The 25,745-nt window shown below is 42.2% G+C and overlaps 5 protein-coding genes and 1 non-coding gene across 6 annotated transcripts in view; 3 read left to right on the plus strand and 3 right to left on the minus strand.

Moving 5' to 3' along the window:
* Nucleotides 1-4,517: 4,517 nt before the first annotated feature.
* The window catches only part of LOC100671112 (uncharacterized), a 44,529-nt gene continuing 23,301 nt past the window's right edge, over nucleotides 4,518-25,745 (plus strand). The window contains exons 1-3 of the mRNA XM_064293573.1: nucleotides 4,518-11,761; nucleotides 25,334-25,495; nucleotides 25,539-25,649. Of these exons, the coding sequence (XP_064149643.1) occupies nucleotides 11,357-11,761; nucleotides 25,334-25,495; nucleotides 25,539-25,649 (678 nt within the window). The 5' untranslated portion in view covers nucleotides 4,518-11,356. The remainder of the gene's footprint in view (nucleotides 11,762-25,333; nucleotides 25,496-25,538; nucleotides 25,650-25,745) is intronic.
* Nucleotides 7,282-8,646, minus strand: H1-1 (H1.1 linker histone, cluster member). The gene has a single exon (XM_064281777.1). The coding sequence runs from the start codon at nucleotides 8,572-8,574 to the stop codon at nucleotides 7,933-7,935; it is 642 nt and encodes a 213-aa protein (XP_064137847.1). The 5' UTR covers nucleotides 8,575-8,646; the 3' UTR covers nucleotides 7,282-7,932.
* Nucleotides 12,448-13,908, plus strand: LOC100672832 (histone H4). Its single transcript, XM_023555726.2, has one exon. The coding sequence runs from the start codon at nucleotides 12,487-12,489 to the stop codon at nucleotides 12,796-12,798; it is 312 nt and encodes a 103-aa protein (XP_023411494.1). The 5' UTR covers nucleotides 12,448-12,486; the 3' UTR covers nucleotides 12,799-13,908.
* On the plus strand, nucleotides 13,283-13,364 carry TRNAS-AGA (transfer RNA serine (anticodon AGA)). The gene has a single exon. It is a non-coding gene; the product is annotated as a tRNA-Ser (tRNA).
* On the minus strand, nucleotides 20,509-21,680 carry LOC111752376 (histone H4). Its single transcript, XM_023555728.2, has one exon. It carries the CDS (start codon nucleotides 21,625-21,627, stop codon nucleotides 21,316-21,318), a length of 312 nt encoding a protein of 103 aa, XP_023411496.1. The 5' UTR covers nucleotides 21,628-21,680; the 3' UTR covers nucleotides 20,509-21,315.
* LOC100668564 (histone H3.1) lies at nucleotides 21,741-25,705 on the minus strand. Its single transcript, XM_023555715.2, has one exon. It carries the CDS (start codon nucleotides 25,658-25,660, stop codon nucleotides 25,250-25,252), a length of 411 nt encoding a protein of 136 aa, XP_023411483.1. The 5' UTR covers nucleotides 25,661-25,705; the 3' UTR covers nucleotides 21,741-25,249.

Genomic DNA, 25,745 nt, shown 5'->3' on the forward strand with positions numbered 1-25,745 from the left:
CCCATCTCCACTTCTTTCCCTCCCTGGTGGCAAGCTTCCCCTGCTCCTTACTTCAGTTGCAGTATTTCCTAGTCCTTTGCCTCATGGTCTTTCTATTGCACAGGCAAGATCACACATGTAACTTTTTTCTACCCCCATACCCAGCATGGTACACCTGTACTCCAGCATGGCTGGGGAAAAGCTCCCAATCTTTAATTTTTTGGTCCATATAAATCCATGGTCATGAGCTTCACCTGGGTTCTCTATACTGCCCACCAGTACCAACCTTCTAAGATTTGTTTTATTTCTGCTTAAATCATTCAACAAATATTTATTAAGCACCGACTTTGTGTAGTATAGGCACTGAGGATTAAGTGGTGAATAAGACAGTCTCTGCCCTCATGGAACCTACATTCTGTATGGAAGGTATTCCAGATATTCCCTCTCGAAGCTTTGAGCCCCTCCCGCTCTCTCCCAGCACTCACTTTCAGCTCTTATCTTAATCCCACCTTCATGGGAACAATAGAAGCCATCATGGTAGAATGCCAACTTCCTGATTGAACTGCACATGCCATCTTTTACTCCTTCAGCCCTATAAAGTCTAAGTGCCATATTAGGGTTCCAAGAGGTCAGAGTTAAACCAGAATGTTTAACCGAAAAGAACATAATGAAGGGATTATTTACAAAGGCGCTGACAGACTTAGAGGGAACACCAAGGAATGATGAGGCATCCAGGGAACAGCAGCAGAGGCGATCTGATACCGCCATGTGGTGGCTTTTAAGATCCAATCTCTTCTGTATTTTGCAGTGATGCTATAGCTAGGATCTTGCAAACCACATTTCTGCTTTGCCAACTGCCTCCCCACTAGTCTTTGTCAATAGGAGGCACAAGAGGAAGCCTGAATGGCTGGAAAAGCAAGAAAGGACTTCCTACTTACGTACTGCTTGCAAATATTTTTTTTCTCAGATTGTCAATTGTCTTTATTACTTAGGGTGCTTTTTGCCAGGTAAAGGTTGTCAAAGTTAATAATATTTTCCTTTTATGCTCTAGATATTGAGTCAGTTAGGAAAGGTTTCCCCACTCATTTATAAAGTAATTAACCCATATTTTCTTCTAATAATTACATAGTTATATTTTTAATGCTTAGGTCATTTTAGAATTTATCCTTGTATATAGTTGGAGGAAGAGATACAATTTTTTTTTTAATACTACTATCTAAATGATTTAACATCATTTATTAAAAGGGTTTTCCTAACTGATTTGTTTTGCCGTCTTATACTAAATTTTATATACACTTAGGTCTCTTTGTGGATTTTGTGCTGGTTCATCAGACTGTCTATATATTCATTCACCATTACCACTCTGTTTTAGTTACAGAGGCTTTACAATACGTTTTAATACATAGTAGTCTACCTCTCATCCCTCAATTGTTCTTTCTGTTTTTTTTTCCTAGCTGTTCTTGCTTGTTTATTTTCTAAATGAACTTTTTATCAAATCAAATCAAAGCATTGGCTGAGGGAGGTGATAGTTTTTTTTTTTTTTAAATTGGGATTGCATATAAATTATAAATTTAAGAAGAACTGATATCCTTAAAATCGAGTCTTCATATCTAAGTACGTGTGGTTCTGGGTAGTGCAAATGGTTAAACACTTGGCTACTAACCTAAAGATTGGCGGTTTGAATCCACCCAGAGGCACCTGGGAAGACAGGCCTGGCGATCTGCGTCTGAAAGTTCACAGCTATTGAAAACCTTATGGAGTGCAGTTCTGTTCTCAAATGCACGGGGTTGCTGTAAGTCAGAAACCGGATGACAACTGGTTGGTTATCTAAGAATATGGAATGTTTTTCATTTATTGCAACCTATTTTTGCATTTTTCAGCATTATTCTAATAGTTTTTCTCACATAAGTTTTAGACATTCTTGTTACATCTATGCCTAAGTATTTTATTTTTTGCCATTTGTAAATGGAATCTGTTCTTCTGTTATTCTACTTAGCAATTGTTTCTATATAAGAAGGTTATTGATTTTTCTGCCTTTAAGCCTAATACTCTGCTATTCTTTATGCTTGTAGTTTTCCCATGAATTATTTGAATTTTCAAGATACGTGATCTTTACACAGAAAAGTATAAACATTATTGAAATTAAACAATAAAATTAAATAGAAATGGAATATATTGTACTCATGGTTGAAACACTCAGTATTTTAATGGTGTCAGTTGTCACCAAATTGATCAATAAATTTGTGCAATATTAATCAGAACTCCAACAAGTTTTGTTATAGAAATAAAGTGTCCAAACTTAATATGCAAATGCAAAGAGCTAAGAATAGCCAAAGCGTTCTTGAGGAAAAATGAGGTGGAACACTGATAAAGTAATAATAATACCGTGTGGTATTGGTGCAAGTAAGGCAAGAATTTTGTATACACTAAAGACAGCACTTTTATCTTTGGGGGTAAAGAAGAACTTTTAATAAGCTGTTGAGCCAGCTGGATAACTGCTTCTAAAACCAGGATAGACTTCAAGTAGATCAAAAATTTTAATGTAAAAAATAAAGCAACCCACAGATGTAATAGAAGAAAATATAGGTTAATTTATTCTTAGTGCAGGAAAGACCTTTCTAGCTATTACTCAAAACTAAAAGCCATGAATGAAAATATTGACAGATTCATTTACATAACAATAAAAAGGTTGCAGAGCAGAATTCATCATAAACAAAGTTAAAAAATAAATGACTATCTGGAAAAACATTTTGCAACTCATTTTGCAAAAGGCTTATCTGTAATATATGTAGGGCTTCTAGAATCAGATTTAAAAGGAGCCAACAGTTTTCTTAATAAAAAGGTGGGCAAAGGACATTCACAGTGCACAAAAAAGGACACGAGTAAAGTAATTTACTTGTTTGGTTTTGATTACAATAGCAAAATACTTGAAGCAACCCAAGCATCCAGCATAGGGGACTGGATAACTTAGCCATGGTTCCTTCACAAGATGGATATCATGTACCTGTGGAAAGAGGTGAGGAAAGACCTCTGTGTCCTGTTACAGACACAGCTCCAGGACAGACTGCTAAGTGAACAGTGGTACAGAACATGTATGTGTTATGCTATAACTGAATGGGATAGAAAAAGATATATAGTTTAGCTCGATTTGCGTAAAGAAACACTAAGAGGTGAACCATATGGAAGGGACAGAGGTGTGGACTTCTTAGTGCACATCTTTTTATATAGTTTTGATTTTTTAATCATATTAATATATAGTTTGTTCAAAATTAAATTAAAAAGATGTGATCAATGATAGTTGAGGTCTAATAACATGTCTTAGGTCTTTGTATTTGTTTTTAAGGTTGCTTTGTTGTAATTTTACCAAAACCTGTCATTTGCAATGTTACTTTTTTACGCTTTGACATAGAAATCTCACTTTTGGGAATCTATTCTGAGATAACACTTGAAAATGACTGTAATTTTTGTTAAATATATATATATTTTTAAATCCGACAATAGGTAACTGATTAAAATGGTACATACACATGATGGAATTTTACTCAACAACTTTTTAGTAGTTCATACCTCTGTTTTAGTCCAGTTCTGTTATTATATGCAGAATATTTTTTTTTTTTTTTGCTGACTTCCACTTATCTGGGCTGATTTTCAAATACTTGAAAAATATATTATGGTGTAGTAAAGAAAAAAAAAAATTTACCAGTAATCCACCCTCTTCCTTCCCTGCCTCCAACATTTCCCTTTTTTACTTTGGCTACTCACAATACAAAAATCAAAGATGAGAGATTTTTCCCCTTCGTCTTTTTCCCATCTATGTGTGATTATTGTATGATTTACTTACCAAAACCCATTATTTGTAGCCTGTACCATCTTAGTCTCTGGATGGCACAAATAGTGCCACAGTGAAGGAACCATGGTTTAGTTATCCAGTCCCCTATGCTGGATGCTTGGATTGCTCAGCTGTTAACTGAAATGTTGGAGGTTCCAGTCTACCCAGAGGTACCCTGGAGGAAAGGCCTGGCTATCTACTTTGGAAAAATCAGCCTACTCTGACACACATCAGGTCGCCATGAGTCGAAGTCAACTTAAAGCAACTGGTTGCATTTTTTGTTTTTGTTTAATATACCTCTTCCTAAGAGGCCCCACTGATCTTCAGTCAGTCCTGGAAGTCATATAACCTCCTATGCTTTCCTTTGCTTCCTCCCCTCTTTTTAGAGCCCCACAGGGATAAACCAATTAGTAAACAGAATTTTTATGTCACCCTTGTCACCTGCTTATCTTAGGAAGATCCCTAAGACAATCAATGAGATTGATGTCAAATCTCTCTCTGCTAATTTGTATTAATACTAGATCTAATATAATTCTGTGATCAGAACATCAATTTAAATGATAGATTCTTGGATTTGGAAATGACCATAGGGAGTATCCTAACCATTGGTGTTCAGAGTTTTTTTTTTTTTTACTGTGATCCTCAATAAGAAATGCATTTTTCTTCATGTCCCAGCGCGTGCCTACGAATGCCTAACATTAGTACCTGAAACCTAACTTCCACGAAGCCATATTTACCTTTGATGTGGTACGTACAAATATGTTCTGTTCTCTTCTATTCCATGTTTGAAAAACACTGCTCTAATTCAACCCTTTTACTTTTAAATAAGTGAAAGCACTAAGAAGTGCAATAATTTGTATTTATCCAGGAGAAATGGTCAGAACCAAGTCTCCCCAACCCTTGATGTTGGATGCCTCAGGACTCTGTCCTCTCTTGTCTCTTTATACTCTTAGTCACTTCCTTGGTCACCTCATGACTTTAAACTCCGTGGATATACCAGTGACTTTCAAGTTTATAACACCAACTCGGTTCAACTGTATCCTCCACAAAAGTACTCTTGTGAAGGCCACCGTAACTCCATGCTACTAAACCCAGTGTACTGTTCTCACCTTCATCTACCAACAGCATTTGATCCCTTGATCACTCCCTCCTCCACCATGTAATCTCATAGCTCTGCAAACTTCACAAAAGGATTTCTGATTCACCCTTCCCTAACTCCACCATCACACACCTGTTCCTCCCTTATAGGTGACCCTCTTAGAAGAATACTCCTCATTCTTCTAGTTGAGGCTTTCAGCCACATTGATTTTGAGAGCTTAACATCTAAGAAAACACCAAACCACTTTAAAAAGTAGAAAACCTGTATGATCATATCAATATATGAGAAAAATCTAGCCAACATGCAAAACAAAATTTCAAAGGAAAATAGGAATAAAAGGGAACCATTTAAATACAACAGAAGTGCCAAAAATAACAAAAATAAAGAGGGAGCAGAGCAATGGTAAAAAACTAAAAATAATAGCAATGAATATTATCCTAAAGAACAAAATACTTAATACCACTATGTCTGTTAAAACCAGGAACTAAGGAGGGATGCCTGCTAAAATTATTATTTGACTTTTCTTGGAGATTCTAGAAAACACAGTATGAAAAGAAAATACTTGATAGTCACATTGAAGAAAACAAACAGTGAAATTATTTTGTTGATGACTAGAAAAAATCAAGGGATTCTAAAGGGTAAAGAAAGAAAGCGAAACTAGAATTACAGAAGTTGGAAAGTTAGCTGGTAGAAGACATCAATACATTTCTTCCCTCCTAACAATAATACCTAAAAAAAGAAAGAAAATGAGAAGAGTATTCCATTTACAATAGAAACAAGTCTGTAGACTAATTAGGAATACAATTAAGAAAATACATGACATACAAAAAACAATTAAATCATAAGTCAACTGAAAAAGTGGGAAGATATTTTTGAATGGGAAGAAAATGTCGCTGCTAAGCTTCTCACAAAATAAACCAAAAATAATTTTAACACAATTAAAATTAGAACCAAATACAGTCTTTTGAATATTGACTAAAGTGGTTTAAAAGTGTATATTGGACGTATACATGCCCAAGAACAGCCAAGAAATTTTACATAACTGTGAGTGGGAACTTGCTACCTTAGATATCAGAGCATATTATAAAGCCATTATAATCAAATTAATATGGTATTGACAAAGGAATAGACAAAAAGATCAGTACAAAAGAGCAAGAATTGAGAAATAGATGCCATTATATGAGAATTTAATAAATAATAAAGATGGTACATTTTTGTTCAGTGGGGAAATGGATGGATTGTTTCATAAATTGAGAACAACTGGCCATCCACATGGAAGAATGTACATTTTCTAATACCACATAAATCCTAAATGAACTAAAGATTAAAAACTTTTTTTTTTAAAGCAATGAATTTTTAAAAAGAAAATCTAGAAGCCTGCATAAGTAATGGAGGGAGTTGGCCTTCTTAACCAAGAGTGGAAATGTAGAAGCTGTGAAACTTGTAACTAAAACATTTTAGTATTTTAAAATTTATATACATGTGTGTAGTCTGTAATGTAATACATACTCTCACCTAGCAATCCCAGACTGAGGACTTTATTTGCACCATGGTGAGCAGCGATAACTGGGAACAATGTGAATGCCTATCAATAGGAAATGGATGAATAAATGATGCTACTTCATGTGAAATATGTTTTAAAAAATGAGGAAGCATGTAATTAGACCAGTTGACTAAAAGGTTTTGTTAATAGAGAAAAACAAGATGCAGAGAAGGGTAATATCACCATCTTGTTAAAAACAAACAAACTGACCGAAAAGCAAAACAAGGCATGTTTTGGGTATTTTTTTTTTTTTATGTAAGTCTGAGTTCAAAGGAAAACATGCATGACTACATACCAGTTTGTTTACGTGAGTTAGGGAAGGGGGAGCAAGAGTGTGAATTGTCCATATGTGAGGGGAGGAAAGGAGCCAAGCAGAACAATGGAAAAAAGGAAAAGACCATTAGAAAAAACAGAACAACCGGTTTTTAATAAATTTGTATATGCATATATAAAGTTCTACAACTAATTGAGCTGCACCGAGTAAGCGCAATTCATGCTATCTTTGTTCAGTATGAACAAAATAGACAAGCTAGTAAAATCTGAACCCCAGAATTTATTTAAATTCCAAAAGCTTTACGGGGCAATTCTGCGAAAAGGCTCCCAGTATTAATGTAGGGTGGTGTCACCAGGGTTGAAAGCCCTGCACGCGATGAAATACGATCCAGTTAGGCACGGAGTGGGATTTTCAAGTATTATCCAATCAGGGCAGTTCTGTTGCTAGAAAGGAGCAGAAAAAGCGAGTGAGAGCTTTTGAGCTTCAGCTCTAAAACTGCATGGCAGCCAAGCTCCTTTGTTTGGGCAATGGCTCGCACCAAACAGACTCCGCGCAAGTTAAGACGAACCTCTGCTTCCAGAGCTCCGCCACGAAGGTGCTACATACGTGCGAGGCCTACGTGACGGGGTTATTTGAGGACACCACCTGTGCCCCATCCACGCCAAACAGGTCACCATCATGATCAAGGACATCAAGCGTTTTAACTATAGGTTTCGCTGTTTACCCCAAAAGGACTTTTCAGGGCCAACAGGTTTTGGAAAAGGCTGCCTGAACAATAGACCCTGATGACACAACGCGCAGGACGGGAGTAGACCCATGTCTGCACGTACTACACGCTTCAAGTCTGGGGCAGAGGTCCGATCTTCGTGGCTAATTAGTATGGGATGCCAAGGTGACGGGTATGGCCAGAAAGGCCCCCCAGGTGATTCTAATTACAGGACAGTTGCCTCTGGCAGAGAAAACTAGGCAAGGGACTTATTCGGAACCACCATAAAACCTTTGAAGACCTACCACTCGGTTAAGATTTAATGCTCAGGTGCGAAGACTAAGAACTCGCAGAGTAATCCTGGTGCTAAGCAAAGCTATTTTTTTTTTTCTTCCTTTTTTACAAGTGGCTGAAAAATCTGTTACTAGAGCTCTTTTCCTGAAATATGTAGGTGGCTCTTAAAAGAGCCGTTTGGTTATTGAAGAAGCTTCCAACCAGAACTTTACTTTTTCTTGGGAGCCGCCTTCTTGGGCTTGGCAGTCTTCGGCTTGGTCACCTTTGTCTTCGCTCCTTTAGGCTTCACCGCCTTAGCTTTAGCAGGGCTCTTAGATACCTTCTTGGCCTTCACAACCTTAGGCTTCTTGGGACTCTTAGATTTTCTTACCACCGCAGGCTTCTTAGCCTTCTTCGGAGTCTTCACACTTTTCTTGGCGGTAGCCCCAACAGGCTTTTTAGGCTTCTTAGCGCCTGTTGCTTTAGCTTTGGCTGCCACCTTCGTGTTGCTAGGCTTGGCTTCAGCGGAAGACGCCTTCTTGTTGAGTTTGAAGGAGCCCGAGGCGCCGGTGCCCTTGGTCTGCACCAGGGTGCCCTTGCTCACCAGGCTCTTCAGGCCCAACTTGATGCGGCTGTTGTTCTTCTCCACATCGTAGCCGGCAGCTGCCAGCGCTTTCTTGAGTGCGGCAAGGGACACGCCGCTGCGCTCCTTAGAGGTGGAAACTACCTGCACTATAAGCTCCGACACAGACGGTCCTGCGGGTTTCTTGGTAGTAGGGGCAGCCTTCGACGGCTTCTTCGCCTTCTTGGCAGGGGGAGCTTTCTCAGGAGGCGTGGAAGCAACCGGGGCGGGCGGCGCGGTCTCCGACATGGCGACACCAGGAAAGAGCAGAAAAAACCACTAGGACCTGACAAGACAGGAGAACGCAAAGGGGCCCGAGAGCCGCGTATTTATAGGGCGGGACCTTGTCGTGATTGGTGCGCGCCGACGCCCGCCCCCCGAGCGCCCCCTGTGCCGCCACCTAGCACACTGGGTTTCAGATGGCTGCAGGAGGCAGAGTAGGCTTATTGCGCTTCTCTCTGACGCGCAAGCGCACCCAGACAGCGGCGCCTGCGGTCCCAAGGCTTTCCCATGTAGAGATGGAAACAGTGAGTGGGATAGGGTCGAGCTCTCTGTTGCCCAGCCACGTCAGAGTGCTACTTTCCTCCCCCAAAACAGGTGGTGTGTGTTTTGGTTTGGTTTGCAAATAGAGGGAGGCCATCTAAATTCCAATCACCTGACAATTTCACCTCGATCTCCAGAAATCACTAACACCGCAGTTAACATTCATGTTGTAAGTGTGGAAGGTTTGTCAGAGCAAATGCAGTTTTTGTAGTTGGATGTTATTTCCGCAGCCTAACATATCTCACACACGAATGTTCTATGCCCTTGTTAATCATCCGTTCCTACAACATACCCCGAACAAGCCCAAATGTTTACACCCTATATATGTTCCACATCACCATATGCTATTACCACATGGTGATTTTTTTTTTAATTGAAGAAATATCAAGAGCTCAAAATCGAGCACTGAAGTTAAATGCAGAGTGGACTACACAGTTTCCTAATACGCTTTATGACCGGGGTTGATCTCGCCTTATTGGGGAAGCGACAGGGGACGTCCTAGGAGTAAGATTTTGGGGCAATCCTTTAACTTGTCTGATGGTATAAAGAGCATTTGGAAGCACCAAGGAGCTGAGCGACTTCACATTGCGAACCAGAGACTAACAGAATAAAGCAGTGATGAACCAGGGTCTCATTACACTTTCCTGCCCAAGGTTCCGAGCTCCTAGCCCTTCCATGAGCTTGGATATCACGTATTATTCGCGCGCGCGCGCGGTTGCTGTTCTCAAACAAGTCCGGCCTTAGAGCAAGCAAACTGACTGTCTCCACCTCCCTCAAACCACCTAACTGTAGCAACAACCGATTCTAATAAGTCAAAGAGGAGCTCACTTGTAAAGGTCCTAGATACATTTCCCTCCCGTTTTCTCTATTACTTTCTCCTGTTACCCATTTTGGGACTTTATAGTTTTAAAATATATTACATTCTTTTTGTTAAGAATTTAGAAAAGAGCCAGTGAGAACAAAATTGCGCTTCTTTTTGTTTGAACGCTAGTTAATTGCAGAACCCTCGAATACAAACTTCCTGTACAGGGGTTTCGTGAAGAGTACACTTTTTAAGAAAACAGACTTCTATTTGTGGATGTAATCAAACGCTTCCAGCAGTAACAACCACCAAACACTGCTAAAAAAAAAAAAAAAAAAACTCCACAAATGAGCTGACTGAAGGAAGGTTTCTACCCTAGTTTCATTGAAATAATGGTTTTCGCCTCCTGATTTTCGGTTGAGCTGGCTTCAAAAACAATGGAACCCCTGTGCAAATAAGGTGTGCTAGATCTGCTTTTTTATTGGCAGTTGAGTAAAGGTTTCTTAACCAATAAAAAGGGATAATCTGTGCTACCTCCTCTTTGTGTAAAATGATCACATCTTACGTTCTGTGAGGTTTTCCTTATAAGGAAATAAGTTGTTGGGTTTTGCCCACTTCGAATCCACTACTCTCTCTGTCAGGACCATTATTACGAACTACTGGGGGCCGGCATGCGGGTTCACGGGGCGGCTGTGCTCGAATACCTGGCATCCGCCATTTTGGAGCTGGTGCGCGACGTGGCCGGCACCAACTAGAAGACGCCATCATCCCGCGCCACTGGCCGCTGGCCAACCGCAAGGCTGAGCAAAGTCGCCATCGCGCAGGGCGGAGTCCTGCCCCCAAAGACCGAGAACTACAAAAAGGACAAATATTTCCGCTCTTGGTGGCATGTAGGTTTTAGAGATTATTAAAATGTTAAAAGTTCACTTTCCTGAGCTGCCTGCTCGCGCAAAAGGAAGTCTTGCACCTTCCACTCTGATCAGCCAAATTGTCTTTATTAAAGTAATACCACAGCCGCTTTACATCTAGGGAAGTGTTCTCTAGGCTTCAGGATGTAAAACCTTGACAGCGCTCTAAGTGTAGAAATTAGAAAACAGCGAAAAAGGACACAGGTTACAGAAAATGTTTCGGCGAACGCCGGTGTATTACTTCGATATCTAAGGTTATTACTTGTAGGTTTCAATGAAAGGTAAAGGTTCTCGGTCACTTAAAACATCACAAAGGACTCCCTTTTTTTTTTTTTTTTTAAAGGTTTCGCGGACTTCTAAACTAATATCAGGTAGAATAGCATTGACGTATACATTTCACGGGGGTGGGGGAGAAAGGGCAATATTCCCTTTTTTCCCCGATGAACTGAAGGATTTCACAGAACTGAGGGACTACAATATCATTGAAATCTAGTTTTATGAGGAAATTAACTGCTCTATCAAACGCATCGCGTTCAGACTAGTGAAAGTTGAGAAAAGAAGGTAAAATGTGAAAGGAGCAGAGCGCAGAATATAGTAGCCAATGAAACTGCACCATTGCCAGAAGGCGCGCTTAAAAAAAGACCAATCAGAACATAGCGCGCGATATTTGAATATTTTCTCATCCAATCACTACACCTCAGGAACTATAAATACTAGCAAAGACGCTGGGGAAAGTACTGGCATCAGTTCTTAACCGTCTGCTTCTACCTTGTTTATCATGGCTCGCACAAAGCAAACTGCCCGTAAATCCACCGGTGGCAAGGCGCCCCGTAAGCAGCTGGCCACCAAGGCTGCCCGCAAGAGCGCCCCGGCCACCGGCGGCGTGAAGAAGCCCCACCGCTACCGGCCCGGTACCGTGGCGCTGCGCGAGATCAGGCGCTACCAGAAGTCCACCGAGCTGCTGATCCGCAAGCTGCCTTTCCAGCGGCTGGTGCGCGAGATCGCGCAGGACTTCAAGACCGACCTGCGCTTCCAGAGCTCGGCCGTCATGGCGCTGCAGGAGGCGTGCGAGGCCTACCTGGTGGGGCTGTTTGAGGACACCAACCTGTGCGCCATCCACGCCAAGCGCGTCACTATCATGCCCAAGGACATCCAACTCGCTCGCCGCATCCGCGGAGAACGAGCATGATTTTAACTAAGTTTTCGTGGAAACATCGCCTCACTCAAAAGGCTCTTTTCAGAGCCACCCACGTTTTCAAGTAAAATGGCTGTAGAAGACACTACCATCAAATTTAACTGTTTTCGTCAACTATATGCTTGAAAGCCTGGCATGAACCTTTCACTGGTTTACATGTGTACTCTTATCTGAACATTAGACGGGTAAACTGGTCCTTAAGCATTTCAAATGCATTAAATGCTCCACCAATTATGAAAGATGAATAAAACTGTCAAAGGTATATCAAAGCACTATGTGGGTGGAAAGCAGTACAGACTTTTTTTAAAGTCTAAAACGTTCAAATTAATACTCTTTGATCTTGACGCTTTTACAATTTTCAAGTTTCTCGTGAATGAATCTTTCTGCCTTTTAAAGAGTTTCTTCTTTCGAAAGAAATTTTTAAAAATGTCACATGTACATATTTAAACTCCTAAACCTAATTACTTCAAGCAGAACAGGGTAACCCACTTTAACAAGCAAAGGCCGGCTGGAAAACCGGGCTCCGCCTCACTCTCGCGAGTTCCAGCATTTGGAGGCGGGTTTAAGGGAGGGGACTGTTGACGTCACATTTCCCGCCGGCGGGCTTTCCATTCATTCGCCGGGGGGTGGAGGAGGAAAAGGGAGGGACAGTAGGTATATAAGAAGCAGCTCTGTCTTTCTTGCTCACTTGCTGTGAGCTTGCTTGTGTGATCATGTCTGGTCGCGGCAAAGGCGGGAAGGGTCTTGGGAAAGGCGGCGCTAAGCGCCACCGCAAGGTGCTGCGCGACAACATTCAGGGTATCACAAAGCCTGCCATTCGGCGTCTGGCTCGGCGTGGCGGTGTCAAGCGAATCTCGGGCCTCATTTATGAGGAGACCCGTGGGGTGCTTAAGGTCTTCCTGGAGAATGTGATCCGCGACGCCGTCACCTACACCGAGCACGCCAAGCGCAAGACGGTTACTGCCATGGACGTGGTCTACGCGCTCAAGCGCCAGGGGCGCACTCTTTACGGCTTCGGCGGCTAAAGTTTTTATCTGACCCTTCTGAGTCTATTTTCCAAAGGCCCTTTTCAGGGCCGCCCAACTGGTCAAAAGAAGAGCTGTAATGATGAGGCATAATATAAGGACTCGAGCAATTAAGGATTTGGTAGCCCTAGCTCACAGTGAGGAAAAGTGACGTTTTTTCCTCTTACTTAAAACTGAGTGGCAAAATTTGGCCTGAGGCATGTATACAGTCAAAGGCGCACATATTCCCCACCTAGTTCCCTCGCCCCACTTAACTGGATAAAGTAAAAAACAGTATTTCCAACTCAAGAATAAATGGAAAAAGACCAGGCGTTGTAAGGAGCTTGCATCCGTTTCTAGGGAACAAAGAGAAACAGTTTGTCCAATCAGCGAACCCCATCCATGGCTGTTATCCAGTCAGAACTGATGAGTTAATGCCATTCTCCAAGGGAGCCATCTAGGGGGATGGGAAAACCCAGGGAAAATTTGTTTTGTCTTTAAAACTGTAGTCGTGGCCGAGTGGTTAAGGCGATGGACTAGAAATCCATTGGGGTTTCCCCGCGCAGGTTCGAATCCTGCCGACTACGGACTATTTGGTGCCCTGGTGCTGCGGTGGTTACAAGTGGTTTCTTGGACACTGTAAGCTGTGCTTCTACTCTGACGTATAGGGCTTTTGTTCGGTATGAGTCGGAGCAGATTTCATTTGGAAACTCTGGTGGCATAATTTGGAAACTCTGGTGGCATAGTAGTTAAGTGTTACGGCTGCCAACCGAAAGGTCGGCAGTTCGATTGGCAGTTCGATTCCATCAGGGGCTCCTTGGAAACTCTATGGGGCAGTTCTATTCTGTCCTATAGGGTCGCTATGAGTCAGAATTGACTCGACGGCAGTGGGTTTTTGTTTGGTTTTTATTTTTGTGGATTATGAAATAGATATCTACATGGCCTTAAGACATGTCCTGAGAACAGAACTGCAATTATCACTAAAAAAAAGAGAAAAAGTAAATGATGGGCTGGGAGGAAACCAGATTCATACAATACCAGCATATCCAGGCATTGGATTCAGGGGAAATTAAAATCTGGCCTAGGAAGAAAAGGCACCTCCCTTTCTTTGAGTAGCAACACGGCCCTCAGCACTTAGCCATACTTTTCTTCTTTCCTTCACAGGTACCAGTTCCCCCTCCACAGGCCACAGCAGTTGACTTTCCTCATCCCACTCCCACTTTTACCCGATAATCCAGTTGGACACTGTCTTTCTCTTGACCTCTGCGGTTTTAGACACCGCTGAGCACTCTTCCTTTTGACTCTTCCTTAATATATCATGACTCTGCCTCTGATTTTTCTTTCTACTCTCCCTCAGTCCTGTATTTAGTATCCCCCAGGTTTCTGACCTTGCCCCTTTGGTCACACATATCTCCCTAGAGATCTCACTTATATCCATGACTTCCATCCTTTCCAATGACTGTCCGGTGTTGTCTTTATCTGTACATCCGACAGGGCATCCAAAGCAAAATTCATCATGTCCCTCAACTACTCACCACTTGAATTGACCTCAGTCCAAAACCCGAAAGCCATCCTCAAATCCATCTTCACACCATACATCCAATCCCCAAGTCCCACATGGTCCACCTTTGAAATCCCATGTATGTGCTCACTCCTTTCTCCATTTTCACTGCAACTACCACTGTTCACTTGCACAGTGAATCTAAGAACAACAAAAAAAAGTCAACAACAAAAACCTAAACTGTCCATATAATCCCCGATTAACGACTCATAGCGACCCCATAGGATAGAGTAGAACTGCCCCATAGAGTTTACAAGGAGCACCTGGCTGGATTCAAACTGCTGACCTTTTGATTAACAGCCATAGCACTTAACCACTACACCACGAGGGTTTCCATAATAAATAGAAAAGGCAGGCTCAGAGAGGATAATTGAATTGCCCAAGACCACACAACTGATAAGTATGATGAGTATAATAAGTCTTGGTTGGTTACCCAGGAAAGGCTCATTTTACACCTATTGTCCTGGTTTAATAGGAGCCCTAATGGGGCAGCGGTTAAGTACTTGACTGCTAATCTAAACTCCCCCCAGCTGCTACACTCCAGAGAAAAGACCTGGCGAAACTACTCCTCTAAAGATTACAGCCTGTGAATAAAACTCTGTGGGCACTTCTACTCACTAGGGTCACTATGAGTTGGAATTGACTCAATGGCAATGGGCTTGATTTGGACCTGGTTTAAGTATTAAGAGTGTTGTTTCATTACAAATAAAACTTTTATTAATAGGAACCCTCCTTTCACTCTCAAAGTGTTCCAGTTTGGAGAATAAATGACATGGTCCCCTTCTGGTTGATCGGCTGGATCAGTCTGGAGCTAGGGGCTCCCTGACACTAAGCCACTACACAATACCATCTGCCATTCCTCCCCGGAGCTACTGGAAGCTCTAACTGATCTCTTCATCACCAGTCTGCCACCCTCCAATTCCTTGTCCATATTATTGCCAGAATTATCCTTCTGATAAGCAAACTACTGCCACACTCAAAATCCTCAAGTAATTTCCCTTACCTTTTGGGCTAAAATTCTAAAAATCATAAGAAGACATTCACAATGATCACATTGTTTCTTTCTCCTAAATCCCACGCCATTCCTCACTCCCAATAACACAGACAGACTTGAAGAAACCCATTCTTACTCTCAAACAGTTCATTGTTTCTCAGATCTCCCAGCCACTACATAAGCTATACTTTCAGCCATTAATTGCCCTCCTAAACTTGCTCTTTTTTCAATTTCTAATTCAAGGATGACTGTTCCAGGATACTTCTTCCTAACCTGCCAAGATTACTCGTACTCTTAGCCTAGACACTCTTTTGCATCTTTTTTATTTTTCCCTTTGTATCTTGAGTAATTAAAAAAAAAAAGATTGCCATCAAGTCAATTTGGACTTATGGCAACACCAGGTGTTACAGAATAGAACTGAGCTCCAGAGAGTTTTCTTGGCTGTAATCTTTACCAAAGCAGATGGCCAGGCCTTTCATCCGTGGTGCCACTGGCTAGGTTCTAATTGCTGACCTAAAAAAAAAAAAAAAATTTTTTTTTTTTTTTTTAGGTTAGTAGTCAAGCACAAACTGTACCTATAGATTAAACTTCTATAATTTTATCAACTTCACAATAATTATTGGCTTTTTAGAGTTTGTATTCTCTAGTGGACCTTGATCCTTGATACTTCAGAATAGTTTTGGTTTGTTTCTTATTACCTAAACTTGGCCTAGCACATAGTAGGTGCTTTTGAGCTTTATTCAGTTAATGACTACATTATCTCATTAAATTCTCACATCGACCTTGAAGAGTATCTCAGAAAAAGACAACTTTCAGAGCAGTCAGTGAGACAGAGGTATAATATGCTAACTATGCCATCTAATTTTAATCTGCATTTCTAGACTAAACAGCTATGTTTTGAGAAAAACATGTTTTTTCCTCAGTGGTCTAAACCAGAATATAAAACCATATGCCCCAAGGGGTCTTGACCAAGTGACCATCTACAAAAAAATATCAAACTCATTCCTTTCGAGTCAATTCTAACTCACAGCAACCCTATAGGATAGAGTAGAACTGCCTCACAGGGTTTCCAAGGAGCACCTGGTGGATTCCAACTGCTGATCTTTTGATTAGCAGCCAAACTCTTAGCCACTATGTCACCAGGGTTTCCAGTGACCATCTACACCCTTCAAAATACAAGTACTCAGAAAGAGTGCTGTCTGGGTGCTGTTGTCAACAAGATATTTTTGTAAGATAGTCAAAACACGTGTAAGCATCCTTGTGGGCATGATATAAGCATCCTGTGAAACTATCTGTAATATCACTAACTATACTATTAATAATCGGTAACCAATCAGAGTGTGATTATTGTCATACTCACTGATTTTCCTGTAATTACCGCCCCTATGGTTTGTGTCCTGATTTTACACCACAAGAATACTTGTATAACAGCGCTGCCCGGGGACTATTTGGTTCCATTTTCAGTGGGCTCTATGGCTCCCCAATTGTAATTGTTTCAAACCCTTAATAAACCTCTCTGTTTTAACTTGAAACAGCACGCACATTCTTCTCTACAACAAGAGGACTGTTTTATCCTTAAAGAACGCTCAGTAGGATTTAAATCGGAAGCCGGTGTTTGAGGCTCTACATCAGACCCAGAAGATGAGGAAGGGGCAGTTGATTGAGAAAAATAGAAATTAAGGTGATAAAAATGTTCTAAAATTAGATTGTGGTGATAATTGTACAACTAGGTAAATACACTAATATTCATTGGATTATACACTTAAAATGAATATGCAAATTATACTCAAAAAGCCACTAAAAAAAAAAAAAAAAAAAGACAACCTCCAGGCAGGGTAGCAGGAAATGAGGCTGCAGAGTGGGCCCCATTGCTCTGTGAAGCACCTTGTGTACTACATACAGATGTGTGGGCATTGTCCAGTCCTAGTCATTGTAGCTAAACAGAGTTTTTAAGCAAAGATGTCTCCTGGCCCAATTATGCATTAACGTAAGTAGATTGGGCTTCAGAAACTCAGAGCTGGAGGAAAGATGTGAACTCATTTTAGTTTGGTTAATAGGGAGACATTCTTATCTGAAGAGATAGTCACAAATGCCTCTTTCAGTTAATTCTTTCTTTCTAGTATCCTTTTTATAGAGGGATGATTTCATCCTCTGCATATTAGCTTCGACTAGTGTTTCTTCTAAATTTTTGGATTCTGTTTTCCACCTGATAATCGTCCTCCTTCAGGTGGGGAGATGATCCTGAATTATTCAGGTGGGCCCAGTGTAATCACAAGGGTCCTTAAAAGTGGAAGAGGAAGGCAGAAGAGGAGGTCAAAGTAGATTAGGTGTAAAAAGGACTAGACCAGCCATTGCTGGCTTTGAAGATAGAGGAAGGGGACCATAAGCCCAGGAATGTGGTGGCCTATAAAAGAAAGAAAAGGCAAGGAAATAGATTCTTTCCCCCAGGGCCTTCAAGAAAGAACACAGCTCTGCCAACACCTTGATTTCAGCCCAGAGAGACCTGTGTTGGACCCCTGACCTACAGAACTGTAAGTTAATACATTTGTGTTGTTTACCATTAAGCTTGTGGTAATTTGTTACGGTACAAAATAGAAAACTAATACACCAATCATAGAAGTACTTCTCTTTCCTGACTTCATCCAGTAATAAAGCAGAAATTAACTTCCTAGACCTCTTCTCAAAATCACCTAACACGAGTCCAGATATCGTAAGTTCCTTTCTAACAAGCTCTGAGACATTCTACAATTCCTCATATCATGTTCTCCCTTGTTGTAACCACTTAATAAACCCAGCTTGTCAACTGCATTGTAATTCATAGCCTTTGGCAACTTTGGAAACATAGCTCCTTGGAAACTCTATGGAGCAGTTCTACTCTGTCCTATAGGTCGCTATGAGTCGGAATCAACTTGACGGCACTGGGTTTTAGTGGGTTTGGTTGGAGGGCATTGACAGATCCCAGTGGAAATATGAAAGCTGCATGGGTGTGGGGAGGGTAGGGAGAGGTGCAATGGTAGAAGGGAAGGAACAGGAAAAAGACAGGCATTTCATTACTACCTGCTGTGTACAAGGCACTTACACACACCAGATCTTATTTAATTTATAACGTCACTCCTATGTATGTTGATGACTCCCATATCTACATTTCTAATCCCAAACTTCTCCTAAACACAAGATTTATATAACAAACTCTCTACTAAACATCTCGCCTTTACATCTCTAAAAGGCGTCACAAGAATAACGTGTCTGAAATAGAATTCTTAATTCCCAACCCCTTCAGCCCTGTGAATCTTATTCCTTACCCAGTCTCTACCCAGTTGCTCAGGACACAAACCTAGGAATTACCTTTGATTATTCTCTTCCCCTGACCCCACATCTAACCATCAATAAAGTCTTGTTCACTATGACATCAAAATATAATATTATAGTTATATTATACATTATATAATGTGTTAATAATATGTCTATCAATCTTCCTTTTGCTTAGCTGCTCGAAGCTCAAGAGTAAGTTTCAGAGTCTCCTCTGACAACCGTCTTGGTCTTTTCTTTCTTTCCTGTCTTTTCAGTGACCTTTTGCTTTCTTCATGGATGATGTCCATCACTTAGAACAAATAAGTCCAAGAACTAAGCTAAAGTACTCCAGAGACAGTACACACAGAACTTTCCCTTCTTTAGTAGGGCTGTGTAGTATCCTATTTTATGGAGATTATGTATCTCGAGGAGCCCTGGTGGCATGGTGATTAAGAGCTCAGCTGCTATCCAAAAGGGCAGCAGTTTGAATATACCAGCCCCCTCTTGGAAACCCTATGGGGCAGCTCTACGCTGTTCTGTAGGGATGCTATGATTCTGATTCAGTGGAACACAACAACATATATCTCGTAGCCATTGCTGTGCATTTGATTTGGACTCATGGCAACTCCGTGTGCGTCAGGCTAGAACTGTGCTCAACAAGTTTGTCAATGATTTTTCAGATCACCAGGCCTTTATTCTGAGACACCTCTGGGTGTACTGGAACCTGCAACCTTTTGGTTAGCAGCCAAGCATATTAACCATTTGCATCATCCAGGGACTCCACATATGCACATATGCATACCATAGTTTTGGAAACCCTGGTGGCATAATGGTTAAGTGCTACGGCTGCTAACCAACAGGTCGGCCGTTCGAATCCACCAGGTCCTCCTTGGAAACTCTACGGGGCAGTTCCACTCTGTCCTATAGGGTCGCTATGAGTCGGAATTGACTCGACGGCAGTGGGTTTTTTCATACCATATTTATCCAGTCACTTCTGATCAACAATTACTTTGTTTCCACTAACTTCTGCATTTTTATCTGTAGTCCAGACCTCTCACCTGAACTCAAGAATTTCATTTATTCAACTGCCCACTCAATATCTCCTTCAGAGAGAGGCCTGTTAGCAAACAGAATAACCAGGCAACAAAGTTCTGTTTTTGCCCAAGTAGTCATTAATACATTTCTCAAGCATTAAATCATTTTTAATTTGCTGAATATTCAGCTGGTTGATTTCTCAATTTGGGAACATCATTTTTTTTAAGCTTTTCATAACCATTTTGTAGAGTTTAAAATATTCGTAGTAAAAATAAACAAATGTGCACTTTACAAAAGGGGAGGGAAAGAGAGCTGGAAAAAGGTGGGGGAGGAGGGAGGTGTGAGAGGAGATGAGAGCAACTGTTGCCTCAGAGGAGGCTTCCCCCTTACAGCTTCAGCCTAAGGCCCTGCCAGAGGCCTTCGTTGGAATGAATTCAGAGGGAAGAATCAGAGACCTGAATTAGGTAGCACACACATTCCCTTTATCTAGGAAGTGGGGACTTACAAACTTCTTAAGCAAAAATCAGCAATACCAAGGCTCCTTTAAAACTGAGATCACGGAGTTTGGGGGCGAGGGGTGGGGACATGGCATGTCGTGATGCCAGGCTCAAATTCAGGAAGCGCCTTATTTCTCAGCAAGCTGGGCTGACGCAGACCGAGTTGACGAAGGTTTGGGGTGCGACCAGCCTGAGCTGGGTGTAGGAACAACAGTTAATAAAGCCAAAAGACTGCAGATCTTCTCTGACATGTCCAAAGGCAGAAACACTGGGAATAAACACCCGACGTTCTGTATTGATGTATTTTAATCCAACTGCCCGCCTGCAAGCCGCTGGCCAGTACTCTTGCAAGCTCGCGGTCCTTGTGCATTGGCTGAACCCTAATACTAAAAATGATCTTACCGTTTAACAGGCTCCCTCCAAATTAACCATTAAAAAAAGAAAACCGTTCCCGTTGAGTCGATTCCCACTCACAGCGACTCTATAGGACAGAGAATTGCCCCATAGCGCCTGGTGGATTCGAACTGTCCACCTTTTTAGTTAGCAGCCGTAGCACTCAACCAGTACGCCACCAGTGTTTCCAAATTAACCATAGCCGGTATGTAATAGTCCAATTCCATTCAGCGCGGGGCAGACCGGAACCCAAAGGGGTAAAGTGCTTATGGCCCTGACAAACGCCACAGGAACTGAGGTGAAAAGACAAGGACTTCCAGCTGCCTCAGCAGTTTCCTCTTCTAAACCAGCCCCAATACCATTCGTGCTCTTGCTCTCTGATTGGCTAAAGATTCCGCGCTCAGCAGTGCGCTACCCAATTGACTGGAAGAGGGCGGGCCACTGAAGGCAAACCAAGGGGTAAAGGCAATAAGGGGCAAAAAAGGGTTAACTTACTCGGCTGCATTTAAACCTGGGAACTGAGATTTGAGCCCAGGTAGAGGCGCTTCAGGCGACCCGGGGATCTACTTCCGAGTAAATCACAAACACTATTAAAACCTCAAGGCACTCATAGGTATGCCTAGTCCACACTGTAATGCAGCTGCTTTGGCACCCTAAATTCTGAATACCGCAAAACACATTAGAGCACAGCTCCTCCTGTAAATCAGTGGGTGGCCCTTAAAAGGGCCTTTGGGAAGACAAAACTTTTTAAAAGGAGGTACATAACCTTAACCTCCAAAGCCGTAAAGAGTGCGACCCTGACGTTTGAGCGCGTAGACCACGTCCATGGCAGTAACCGTTTTGCGCTTGGCGTGCTCGGTGTAGGTGACAGCGTCGCGAATCACGTTCTCCAGGAAGACCTTGAGTACCCCACGAGTCTCTTCATAGATGAGGCCAGAGATACGCTTAACACCACCTCTACGAGCCAAGCGCCGGATAGCGGGTTTGGTGATGCCTTGGATGTTGTCCCGGAGCACCTTACGGTGTCGCTTAGCGCCCCCTTTACCCAAGCCCTTCCCGCCCTTTCCACGGCCAGACATGACTAAGTTCTTCTACTCAGAAGCTCACAGAACGCAGTGACTGAACGCTGAGCCACGAGTACTTTATAATGAAGCATCGGACCTCATTGAGAACTGAAAGCTCAGGCGGGAAACAGCGCTTCCGCCTCCCAGGCAGTGAGTGACTCACAGGCTATGAGGGAGGGGACATAATTTTAATCCCTCGATTTCTTGCTCCTGTTCACTGCACTGCTATTTGAATCTGAGCTGTGTTTTAGGCTGAGGATTTTAATACGTGCTTTTACTTTAATAAAAATGGACCCCTGGTGGCGCAGTGGTTAAGAGCTCGGCTGCTAACCAAAAGGCTGGCAGTCCGAATCCACCAGCCGCTCTTTGGAAGCCCTATGGGACAGTTCTTTGTACTATAAGGCCGCGATGAGTTGGAATCAACTCGATAGCAATGGTTCTTTTTATTGACAAAGCACTATCTCTTTTCATTCAGAGGTGTATGAGCGCACTAGCTGTGTGACCTTGGATAGGTCCTTACAATGCTGCCTTCATTTTCTTCACCTATAAAGCTGGGATAATGATAGTACTTAGGAAAGTTTTGTAAAGATTTTAATTAGTTAACGCAAGCAAAGCGTTAGGACAGATTGGTGCAAACAATGCCTACATAAATGTACTTTTCTTTGAACTTATTATTACTTAAAGCATGCTTGGGTTTGAAGGGATATTGCCTTGGGATCTCATTTTCAAGCTTTTACTCCCAGCACAATGTCACCTAACAACGACAACGTTACCAACAGCAAATATGCACACATTAGTGAGAACTGTATTTTTTATCACAGCATTTCAAAGATTACAAGATACTGATGGACTCAGTGTTTTGTTTTTCATACATGACATATTAAAAATGACTGTCCAAAAATTTTGCTTTGCACTTCTCCCCAAAGTGCCTTGGAAATCAAGACCATAGGCCTTTCCTGCAGTCTGGCCTACAGTACAGTTCAAACTTCTACACTAATTTCTCACTGTTGTGTTAATCTCCCTAATACCTGAAAAACTGGAAAGGCTACTACTAAAGATCATCAGAAAAATATACCCCAAACTATACCTTCTCCTCTCCTCTGCAAGTCATCTTTTTTTCACAAATCACCATATAGACTCCTGGGCAAGAAAAGTCCTTCCTATGTCTTGCAACAACTAACTCTTAATAGATGTATATACATTATGATCTGTACATTAACCAAACCGAACCTCTCAGCATCCAGTCGACTCTGAGTCATGGTGACCCCATGTTGTACAGAGTGGAACTGAGCTCCATAGGGTTTTCTTGGCTATAAACTTTATTAAGGAATCTAATCGACAGCTTTTCTTCTGAAATACCTCTTGGTGGGTTCAAACCAACAACCCCTGGGTTAACTGAGTGCAAACCATTTTAGAAACCAGGGACCTATCTGTACATTAAACAAGATTTTTTTGTCAAGAGCCCATTTAGTCACACCTCGAATACAAATAGATGTTTCGTGCAATTATATTAAAATGCTGGCACTGCTCTCCAAAATGCTCACTACATTTTCTTTCACAGCTGTCAATTTCTTCTGTTCTTTGATTTTTAAATATCTACTGAAGTTCGTTTCTAAACTGTGCGGAATCTATGCACCTACCTAATTCCACCTGAGAAGAAAATTCAGAGGCTAGTTTGAATTTTCTTTTCAAATTTTTAAAAAAATCCTAAAGCGTAAGGTAAAATTATACACAGCCCCTGGGAAAATTAATAGTAACTATACAATGCTATGTGCCCCAAAATCTATTCATATCATGCCAACAACAACCCTATAAGGTAAGTAGTGTTACCCCATTTTTCCAACGATGGAGAGGCTGACTTGTCTAAGATCACACCAAAATAAGTAAATACATCCCTGTAGATGTGACCCTATAGACAGGGTAGAACTGATCCATAGGGTTTCCAAGGAGCAGCTGGTAGATTCCAACTCCCAACCTTTTGGTTAGCAGCTGAGCCCTTAACCACTGTGTAACCAAGGCAAAAAGTAAGAGAGTAGGTAAATAGTAAAGCTGGGGTTGAACACGGGGAACCTAGCATTCAAATGCTGCTCTATTCTGCCAGCTTCCAGAGTCTTTCCTAAACAAACAACAAAACACATTGCCATTGAGTCGATTCCGACTCATAGGGACCCTGTAGGACAGATGGAAATGCCCCATAGGGTTTCCCAGGCTATAAATCATTAGGGAAACAAACTGCCACATTTTTCCTCCAGGGAAAGGCTGGTGGGTTCAAAATGCCGACCTTTAGGTTAGCAGCCAAGCGTTAAACCACTGCACCACCAGGGTTCTCTGGAATCCTTCCCCAGAAAGGCTAAAAAAAAGCCCAACCAAATCTATTGCCCTCAGTCGCTTCCGACTCACAGCGACCGTACAGGACAGAGTAGAACTGCCCCATAGTTTCCAAGGAGCGCCTGGTAGATTTGAACTGCTGACCTTTTGGTTAGCAGCTGAATGCTTAACACCACCACGTTTTCCAAAAGGATGATGCATTCTAAAAGAGTGCTTACCTTTTTCTCTTTGACACGTGGCGGCTGCTGTGTTGAGGGGTGCAAGGGAGTGAAGACTGAAGCCAGAATTCATGTTCTGCAGCTCCTGGAATTGCCGACCTAAGCCACTGCCTTCTGGTAGTAATGGGCATTTTTACCAGCAGCTTAATGCTATCCTATCAGTCCTACTATTTAACTCACCTTTTTTCCTACCCAAAAGCAAAACCAAACCTATCGCCGTTGAGTCGATTCTGATTCATAGAGACCTATAAGACAGAGTAGAATTGGCCCACAAGATTTCGAAGAGCGCCTGGTGGAATCGAACTGCCGACCTTTTCGTTAGTAGCTGAGCTCTTGACCACCACATCACCAGGACTCCCTTTTCTCCTACAGACGCAAAAAATATTGAGGAAAAAAGTCAAGTAGTGTATGTGAGAACAAGGGCATCTATGAAAAAAAAAAAAACTTGGCCTTTCCCCTCCCAGGGCTGAGTCGGGGAGAAAGTAACCTTATTTTAGGACAAGGACACTGGTGCCTCTCAGACCCCTCCCATGGGTAGTCTAAAGTAAAAGGAATTTGTATATATATATGTATATACATATATGTATATATATACATACCTAGGTAAAGTATCAGGGCGAAGGCTTTTTAATATTGAAAAGTCTTACACTTCAACTTTAAAAGTTACCTTAAATCCTTTACAAAGAAAAACAGTAGGCATCAGGGAGGACTTCACAGGTTATTCCTTATATTTTAAGACATGGAATTACAGGACTGAATACTCTTCTTCTCATATTTAAATTTGATACTAACTAGGTATTTTAACAAGACTAGCCCAACTTGATGCACTTTCCATATAGCTTTTGGGAACGTGGAAACCTCCTGCCTTCTAGGAGAAACCATCCCATTGTTCGTTTTCTCTCCTCATACGATAAAGGGCACGCACCACTTACTGACAATGTGGCTACTGAAACAATTTAGTAGCTTTTACATAATCCTATCACCATATCACATGTGCATAATCTGCTACAGCCGCTTCTGTTTAGAAAAGTTGAGTGGCTCTGAAAAGAGCCTTTGGGTTACTGGGAAAAAAAAAAGTCCAAAGTCCAAGTTTACGCCCTCTCCCCGCGAATGCGGCGAGCGAGTTGGATGTCTTTGGGCATGATGGTGACGCGCTTGGCATGGATGGCGCACAGATTGGTGTCCTCAAACAGCCCCACCAGGTAGGCCTCGCACGCCTCCTGCAGCGCCATGACCGCCGAGCTCTGGAAGCGCAGGTCGGTCTTGAAGTCCTGCGCGATCTCGCGCACCAGCCGCTGGAAAGGCAGCTTGCGGATCAGCAGCTCGGTGGACTTCTGGTAGCGCCTGATCTCGCGCAGCGCCACGGTGCCGGGCCGGTAGCGGTGGGGCTTCTTCACGCCGCCGGTGGCCGGGGCGCTCTTGCGGGCAGCTTTGGTGGCCAGCTGCTTGCGGGGCGCCTTGCCGCCGGTGGACTTGCGGGCTGTCTGCTTGGTACGAGCCATAACTAGGGCTGTAAAAACTAGAGTGCTGACAGAAGCGTCTGAGGGAATGAAAGAGCTACCCTTCTTTTATAGAAGCAGACAACCA

Source organism: Loxodonta africana, chromosome 1, assembly GCF_030014295.1.
Source record: "Loxodonta africana isolate mLoxAfr1 chromosome 1, mLoxAfr1.hap2, whole genome shotgun sequence".
NCBI lineage: Eukaryota > Metazoa > Chordata > Mammalia > Proboscidea > Elephantidae > Loxodonta > Loxodonta africana.